This window comes from Temnothorax curvispinosus, unplaced genomic scaffold (genome assembly GCF_003070985.1).
Source record: "Temnothorax curvispinosus isolate PA1 unplaced genomic scaffold, ASM307098v1 QBEX01017578.1, whole genome shotgun sequence".
NCBI lineage: Eukaryota > Metazoa > Arthropoda > Insecta > Hymenoptera > Formicidae > Temnothorax > Temnothorax curvispinosus.
In genome coordinates this window covers 73-9,696 of record NW_020227358.1, presented here as the reverse complement: position 1 = coordinate 9,696, position 9,624 = coordinate 73, and the positions used below count along the sequence as shown (strand labels likewise).

The window sequence follows — 9,624 nt, the reverse complement described above, 5'->3', positions numbered from 1 at the left end:
AAACTGCTGAAAAAATAAAAAGTGAAAAGCAACGTATATGGATGACGAAATTGCTCAATTACGAGAAACAGAAATAGAAAAGTTTGGAACCACATTCAAAATAAATCATCAAATGATATTTACGGTAAGGTAGCTCAAGCTGTAACCCACACGCCTTCATCGCATCTTCGTGCTTCATTTGCGGTTCCAAACCATCTCAAATGAACAACTTAACAGAAATTACTAAAAGGTCTAACAAAGAAAAGAAGCACTCAAATTAGGAATGTCACCCTTGCACGCACGATCAAATTCATGAAATGTATATTACATATTGCCTACAATTTGTCTTTCAAGAATAAGTGGTCAACAACGCCAGAAACACGCGTTCAAAAAGAAGAAACAAAAAAACAAGAATACAAGACGCTTTTTATAATAAACTTGGACCGATGGTAGACATCGTTAAACAAGGTTCCGGATCATCTAATGACGGAAATACTTCTCAACGATTTTTTGCTGATCCAAAAATCACAGCAGAAATAACTGTAGTTGACGAGGAATTGATCAGAAGATTTTCCACAATATTACAAACGATTAATTGTGGTGAAGAAATAAATTCAGAAAAATTCGGTTCTTATGCGTACAAGGCAGCGGAAATATTTATTGAAAAATATTCTTGGTACTTTATCCAAATTACCGTTCATAAAATTCTTCTTCACGGTAAGGAAATTATAGAAAATGCTTCGGAAAATGCAGCGTTACCTGTTGGGACATTATCGGAAAAAGCTCAAGAGGCAAGAAATAAGGACTATAAACGATATCGACTTAATCATAGTAGAAAATGTAGCCGTCTGTTTACAAATGAAGATGTTATGCATATGATGCTCGTGTCATCCGATCCGTTAATAACTAGTTTAAGAAGTAAACCACATCAAAAAAATTTAGACTTAAGCGATGAGACGCAAGAATTACTTTGCTCTTATACGTAAATTAAATGTAAATTGAATTTTTATTTAATTTCAATCAAATACTTGTTCCTATCATTAATTTTTAATAAATATACACTTTTGCAATTTTTATAAGTCAACATTGAAAGGTTCTATGATCATTCATTGCATATTTCACAAGTAACATAATTTTTTCCGCGATTCGCGCAAACGGCTTCACTGTGCGCCACGGCCGCAGCATATCCCCTCTAACTGGCTAGTTCGGACACGAACCATTAGCACGGACGCAAACCATGTGCGGTTATCGAGCGAAACGACGTAGTTGAGTTGCACTTTCTCAGGCGGCGCGTCGGAAAATGCGACACAGAAAAATTGACGAAAAATGCCGGGGTGGCCTCTCTCAGGTTTCTCTCTGGTGATACCAAATATACATTTTTTAATACATTAATAAAAAAATTTTTCGAGTGCTCTATTTTGACTCACGACAACGCACCATCTACCTTAAAAGTTATTTACCTAAAACTGTAGCAAAATGTGGTCAGTACGCTGCATAACCTATTTTAGTCTATGAGACTTGGCAACATCGCAGTAAGGCTGTACATATATCGATATATTGAAAGTGTAAACACTAAGAGTTCAAGTCGATATCGAGTCAATATCGAAATTTTAGGTTAAAAAAAATAAAAAAAATACATAATTAATAGCAAAAAAAATAATAAAAATTATAAAAATATATTTAAAAATGTAAATTTCTTTAATTTAAGAGTTTTTGATATTTATATGCATGTATATGCAGAAGTTACAATATATAAAATTATAAAAATATAAAACATAAAAGATAGAATAATGCATACAAATTAAAAAACAAAGTAATTAAAAAACAAAATTAATTAATATAAAAAGCATTTACATTTTAAATAAAGTATTTTTTAGTTTATATATTAGTAAGTTTATTAAATATATTAGTAACAATATTATAATAATATTAATATTTATGAAATAAATATTAATAATAATACAAACATATCATTAATAATATAAACAAGTATGTTAATAAACTTTTTTTTTCAATTTTCTTTTAACCATTCTATGATTTTTAGCTGTTTTCTATTTGTAATTATGACTTTATTATTTTCTTTCTTTCCTAATAATTTGCTTACACCAATCGAACCAGATGTGTTATATACATTTTTCAATCATTCTATCGTTATAGAAGCTTTTACGATATTGTTTCGAAGATTGTCACTTAATATAGTTTTTAACGAATCTAGTGTTGCAAGAGAATTTCTTATAATTATGTTCTCATCCAATTTTGTAGTTAGGGTAACCAAATTTTTTGCGCTATTAATAAGTATATATTTTGAAATTTTACATTGTAATATTTTATCTAAAATATCTACGTCATATATATCGCATTATGTGCGCCAGAGCTTTATAAATTTAGCCAGTTAGCTAGTCCTACGACTGTACATTGACCTTTGCCTTTCCTGCTAGTGTGTTTTCTAATATAACGTGTCAATAAAACTGTGAACAGTTTCTGAAAAATCTGATTGCAAATTACATAACTTGATGGCATCATACAATTTGGGACCATTAAAGTTCAAATTGTGCGCTGCAATGTAACATTTCTTAAAAGATACAAGCCAATTGAGAAAATTTCCCATTGCAACACGAAGAGGAACAGATAGGACTTCGACGCCATGATACATAAGAGTACCACAATAATTTCTCAGACCATTGGCTTCCATAACTGCAGCAGATATTTGCTGTGTTGGCTGTATGTACATATGTTGCAAAAGTTGAAGAGCCACATTTTGCAGCAATTTACAATATTTCGCTATTTTGTCCAAAGCCTGACGTTTTAAGATCAATTAAAATAATGTTTTCTTTTTCAATATCGGAATTATTTATCACATTCTTATTTATTTCTTGTTCTTGCGTGGCCGGTATAGTTAAAAGAGTACAATTACTTTCGTATGTAACGCCCTCAGCATTTTCCTTTCTGTGCTGTAATGCTGATCTATGTTTCTTCAGAGTTATACGTTTTTTTTTAAACTCTCTGCTCTTTGTAAATAATTGTCTTTGTGTCATTGTATGATTGATTCTAGAGACATGATTAGAATAAAATTTTCCAGGGGATAGACTAAGACGTGCGATAGCATCTTGTGTATAACCTTCACCTAAATTTTTTTGCCCAATGGCACAAGCAAACCAAAAATCTGCAGATTGTGAGAGACTATAGCATTGAGCTTTTGGCGCCTTACTGGTCATAACAGCATTAAGACTTTCGTTAGCGTTACTTGATGCATTCGCTGAAAATTTCGAGGCGTTCAAAGCTAACTTATTGAAAATTTCTTTAAGATTTTCAAATAGCTGAAGATCATGAAAACCGCCTGGAACTGTTCTATGATCATAATTTTCTGGATTTTGTATGTAACCACACCATGAACCACACTTACTGTGATCATTAAACGTGGGATGCATCAAATAGCTTCTGCCAATGCTGCGCTATTACCTTTATTTTGTGCTAATGCATAAGTAAAGAATCGGTGAAGATAAAGTATTCTATCGTTGTTCAGTTCCTTACAATTTTTTCCAATTCCGTATAATTGTTCTTTTACACCAGTAGATGCATGATTTTTATCTGAATGCTTAACAATAGGATGTGAACTCGAAGATCGACAGGCTGCTATAATCGAACTATCGTCATCATCATCAGTATTCCAACTTCCAAATTCTTTGATTGAAGAATTGAACTATTAGTAACAAGATTTTTTCCAACATGGGGTTCCATCGCCTTTGCTGAGCCCCAAAAGTTAAGTCGGCAATCATGATCAGCTAGACTATGTCCATTATCGCACTTTTTACATTTCCTGTTGCACGTTGAATAATCAAGAACTAATCCTGATTGGTTGCCAATAATTGCTCCAAATCCATTAAGGCTATCATAACTTTGTCCCGTTCTTCTACTACTCCATCCCATATCATATGAAACGACGAGTCGTACAACATCATTGAATGTTGTATTAGTAGGTGAGGTTTCGATATTTTTCTGCATTTCATTATTTAATAAATTGGATTGCTCATCGGATGCAATAAAACCTGATTTTAAATTATCTAGCCTAGGAAAAATGTAAAAAAGTGTCAAAATAACTCTTAATATATGGAAACGCCAAAAACAAAAATACTAGAGGTAAATAAATAAGGATAAATAATAAAAAATAAAATATACTATTGTATAAACACTTATTTTTGGTTTTTTCGTTTTATATTACTAAAATTTTTATTTTTTATAAATACAAAAATACAAGAATAAAATATTTAATGTTTTTATCTAAATTTTTAGAGAAAAAATTAAAATTAAATAAGCTTAATAAGCTTGCCATACATGTACACATATTGTAAATGTACTTTAGAATATATAATAACTATATAATTATAAAAATTAGTTTTTTAATTACAATAATTTTTGTATTATTGTTTCTTGATTTTCTAAAGTGAGGCGTTGTTCCAAATTTACTGCATTATGATAGCTTTCTTTTGCCGTTGTTTCCACTGATTGACCAACTTCTTGCTCATATCTCTTATATGTTTTAAAATCAATTGATGGTATATTTAGACACGATAATAATTTGTTTAGATGTGTCCACCCTATGCCTCCACTCCATGCAAGACACCTTCAAATACAATAAAAATAAAAAATAAATTAATTATATGCTTCCAACATTCATAATAATACATGTCTAACACAAATACTCGTATGTAAGACATGTCAAATATATTTATCTAAGATTAAAAATTAAGTTAAAAATAATGCAATATTTACCAATAACTATCTAGTCTTTGAATTTACGTCAAACTAGGATGTATGTCCACAGTATATATCTAAATACAGTAATAAAAATATGCTATTTGAATATTATGTAATAAGAGGGGACTTCCGGTTCCGGAACATAGAAGGTGACAGGTGTGAACATAGCGGAGATAAAGTGATAGAAAAGTGCGACACAGAAAGGGTGGGAGAGAGTGAGAGTAGCGGGACGGCAAGGGATGGAGGTGTGAGACGGCGGAGGAGAAAGAGTTAAGCGGGGGCGAGATCGGTTAAAAGGTGAAAAGTGAAGAAAGTGGCTGGAACGAAGTGACAGTTGAGGCATATACGGTAAGTAACATAGAGAGGCGACAGAACGTAGGAAAGAGGCGCGAAAGCGGGCATAGACTAGCTCAGTCATAGAAGGGAAGCTCGGATATAGAAGGAATAGTAGGACGTGCACGCAGCCATAGGATACAAAAAAGAAAGAGGGATAGGCAAATCAAGAACAGCGGATGGATAAAGAGAAGGAAATAGAATCAGAAAGTGCACAACAGGGAGATAAAGGAAAGAAGGGGGAAGGCGAAGGCGAGAAGAAAGCGAGAGGCAGACCAACGAAGGCGGAGGAGTTAGCCAAATTGAGAAGAACGGACAGTACAGGATCGGTCAAGGAATTCTTTCAGAAGAGTGAGAAAAGGAAGAGGGAAGAAGAGGTGGAGGAAGCAGCGAATGCGGAGAAAGAAATTCTAAAAGAATTTAACGCACAAAGAAGGGTCAACAGATCACCGCCGCCCAAAATCAAAAAAAAAAAAGCAGGGAAAAGAAAATATGGCGACGGAAGAATTACTGGAGAAGGTTAAAGAAATTTTGAAGAAAATGGAGGAACAAGAGGGAGAAAGAAAGAAAGATAAGGAGGAACAAGAGAAAGAAAGGAAAAGAGATAAAGAGGAAATAAAAAACGAAATTAAGGGACTGAGGGAGGAATTGAGGAGAAGCGAGGAGATATGGGAAAATCAAAAAAAGACCCTGGAAGGAAGAATTAAGAATTTAGAGGAGAAGGCAGAGAAGATAGAAGTAAACATGTCAATGAGTGAGGGAGGGGAGATAATAAGGAAAATGAAAGAGATAGAAAGAAATATGGAGATGGCAGAAAGAAGAAGGAGGAGAGTAAACATAATTGTAAGAGAAGAGAAAACAGGAAATGAAAAGGAAAGAAAAGAAAAAACCGAGAAGTTGATAGAAGAAATAAATAGATCGAAAATGGCCGTCGAGGAAGTACAAGAAATTGGACATGGAGAATTTAAGATGAAGGTACTGAGATGCAAAAATTGGGATAACAAACGAGAGATAATGATGAGAAAGAAAGAGCTAGGAAAGAAGTATGGCTGTTTTCTGAATGACGACCTTACTAAAAAAGAAAGGCAGATACAGAAAGAGTTAAGAAAGATAGCAAGGGAAAAAAGGGAGGCAGGAAAATGGGTAACGGTCGGTTACCAAAAAATATGGGAGGATAATAAGGAATGGAGATGGAACGAAAACAAAGAAGCGCTAGAAGAAAGGGATCACTTTCGCAGATAAGAAAAAAAAGAAGAAGGATAAAGAAGGGTTAAGCATGATGAACGAGAGAAGGAGGGAAAAGATACAAGAAAGAAGACAGGAAAGGTCCAAGGAGATAGAAGAAAGGCGGAACACACCAGAAGAAACCAGAAAGGACGAAGAAAGTATAAAGGAGGTAGATGAGGAAAATATTAGAGGAAACAGAATAAGGGAAGTCGAGGGACAAGAGAAAAGATATATAGGAGAAGAGGAAAGAAACGACGGGGAGAGTGAAGAGACGTGGAAAGTGGCCTTTTGGAACGTAGCTGGTTTAACAAACAAGGATAAGGACTTCTGGGAAGGGATAAAAGAATGGGATGTGATTGTGATGATGGAGACTTGGACTGATGAGAAAGGATGGGAGAAGGTGAAGGAGAAGCTACCGAGAGAATATAGATGGAGAGTACAGATAGCAGCCAGGAGGAACAAGAAAGGCAGAGCGTGCGGAGGCATGTTGCTAGGAATAAGGAAAAGCATAGAAGAGATAAAGGAAAGAAGGGAGACGGAGGAAGAAGGAAAAATCGAAGGTAAGATAAGAATAGGAGAGGAAGTATGGAGAATAATAGGAATCTATGTAAACAACAATATAGACGAGAAACTAGAAGGTCTGAAGGAAAGGACGGAGGAGGGGGAAAAAGGAGTAAGGACCATAATAGGAGGTGACTTTAACGCGAGAACGGGAGAGGAAGGAGAGGAAGAGGAGGAGGAGGATGGGAAGAGGAAATCGAGCGAAGAGAGGAAAGAGGGAGGAAGTCTAAAGATAAGAAGATAAATAAAGAAGGCAGAAAGTTACTGGAGTTTATCGAGGAGAGAGGATATATGATATTAAATGGAGGCACAAAGGGGGACGAGGAGGGAGAATATACATACACAGGGGGAAGAGGTGAGACAGTCATAGATTACATAATAGGGGACGAGGAGGTTAGAGAAAAGGTGGAAAGACTGGAAGTAAGAGAAAGGATAGATTCGGACCATCATCCATTAATACTATGGGTGAGGGGAAGCTCAAAGAGAAGGCAAAGGAGGAGAGGAACTGAAAAAATGAAAAGAAGGGGAGTATGGAATGAAGAAGGAAAGACGCAATTTAAGGAGAAGTTAGGCGCGATTGAAGGAAAAAGAGACCTGCAAGAGGAAATAGAGGAAGAAACAAGGAAGATAAGAAGGGTGATTGAGGAGAACGAGGACAAGAATGAAAGAATGACTATCAAGAACAAAAGAGGGTGGTGGGACGAGGAATGTACGGAGAGCAAGAGGGAAGTGAGGAAAGAACTAAGGAAATGGAGAAAAGGGAAAGGAGAAGCAGAAAGATACAGAGAAAGAAGGAAAGAATATAGGGAAATGTGTGATAGAAAGAAGAAGGAGGAGAAAGAAAGAATGATCAGAGAGATTGGAGAAGCGAAAACGGAGGGAAAGGTATGGGAGTTGATAGGCAGAGTAAGGAAGAGAAGAAGAAGGGTGAATGAAAAGATAAAACCGGAAGAGTGGAAGGAGTATTTCATGGATCTGATGGGTGGAGTGGAGAACAGAGTGGTAAAGGGAGAGGGAGACAGAAGCAGACAGGAGAAAGAAGAGATAGGACTAGAAGAGATAAGAAACGTAATAAAGAAACTAAAGACGGGAAAAGCAATAGGCAATGACGGGATACCTAACGAGGCATGGAAGTACGGAGGAGAAGAAATGGTGAAATGGATATGGGAGGTATGCAAACGTGTCTGGAGAGATGAAGGCTGGCCGGAACAATGGAAGGAAGGGGAGATAATCCCATTAGTTAAAAAAGGAGAAGGGCGAGAGGTGAAGGACTATAGAGGAATAACCATCATGTCTTCGATGTACAAAATCTACACGGCGGTACTGGCGGAAAGAATAAGAGAAGAAGTAGAAACGAAGAAATTGATCCCCGATAATCAAACGGGATTCAGGAAAGGAATGGGAACGATGGATCAAATATTCGCTTTGAATTACCTGGTGAACAGACAAATAGGAAAAGAGAAAGGAAAGATGACAGTGTTTTTTGTGGATCTGAAGGCTGCCTTCGACTCAGTGGACAAAAGAGTATTAATAAAGGCAATGAGAGAAAGAGGAGTGAGACAAGGACTGATAGACAGAGTAGAGGAAGTATTGAGGGAAACAAAGAGCAGAGTAGGGAAAGGAGGAGAGAATGATGGTCAATTTTGGACGGCGAAAGGCCTGAGACAGGGATGCCCACTAAGCCCAATATTATTCAACCTATTAATCGCAGACATAGAGGATCATATAAAAAAAGGCGGATGGGGAGGAGTGAAATTAAGAGGCGAGAAAATATACACGCTAATGTATGCAGATGATATTGCACTGCTGGCAGAGGAGGAGCAGGACATGAGATCGATGATAAGCAGGTTAGAAGGATATTTAGACAGAAAAGGGTTAACTCTGAGTATAGAGAAGTCAAAGGTAATGAGATTCAGAAAGGGAGGAGGAAGGAAGAAGAAGTACGACTGGAGGTGGAAGGGAAAAAAATTAGAAGAGGTTAAAGAATTCAAGTATTTAGGGTATACGATGAAGGAGAATGGAGGGCAGGAGGCGCATATCAGAGAGAAAAGAAGGAAGGCAGCAAGAGTAATGAGGGAAGTATGGGGGATAGGGAAGAGGATGTGGAAAAAGGACTGCAAAAGAAGGATCTGGCTATACGACACACTGATATGGACAGTGATGGGATACGGGGCAGAAGTATGGGGATGGAAGGAGAGGAGGGAGGTAGAAGGTATTCACGAGAGATATCTTAGATGGGTACTTGGAATAAATTGGAGGACGCCGGGATATATGGTCAGAGACGAGCTAGAAAGAGAGAAGATGAGAAGTAGAGCAAGCAAGAGAACATGGAAATTTGAAAGAAAATTGGAAGAAGGTAGAGGAGGAGAGATAGCGAGAAAGTGTTTGGAAGAAATGAAAGAGAGATGGAAGAGAGGAAAGGTAATAGGGAGATGGGAGCAGGAGAGAAAAGATTACTTGGAAGGGATCGGAGTAGAAATGGAAGGAAGAGAGGAGTTGGAGGAAGAGGAATTGGAAAAGAAGGAGAGAGATAAGGAGAGACAAGAAAGGATGGAAAAGATCGTAGGATCGAAGTACAATAGATGGTATAAGAGCATAAGGAAGGACGGGATCCCGGACTATCTAATGAAGGGATGGGAGGAAGCAAGATGGAACAGGATTGCAAGATTCAGACTGGGTAACGAAGTGAGGGAAGGACTATACTGGGAAAATGAGGAGGACAAAAAATGCAGGATGTGTGGAAAGGAAGAGGAAACATGGGAACATGTA

At 36.7% G+C, this 9,624-nt stretch overlaps 1 protein-coding gene across 1 annotated transcript; it reads left to right on the top strand.

Moving 5' to 3' along the window:
• The first annotated feature begins 6,097 nt into the window (after positions 1-6,097).
• LOC112467581 (vicilin-like seed storage protein At2g18540) lies at positions 6,098-7,099 on the top strand. Its single transcript, XM_025036266.1, has one exon. The coding sequence runs from the start codon at positions 6,344-6,346 to the stop codon at positions 7,097-7,099; it is 756 nt and encodes a 251-aa protein (XP_024892034.1). The 5' UTR covers positions 6,098-6,343.
• The last annotated feature ends 2,525 nt before the right edge of the window (positions 7,100-9,624 follow it).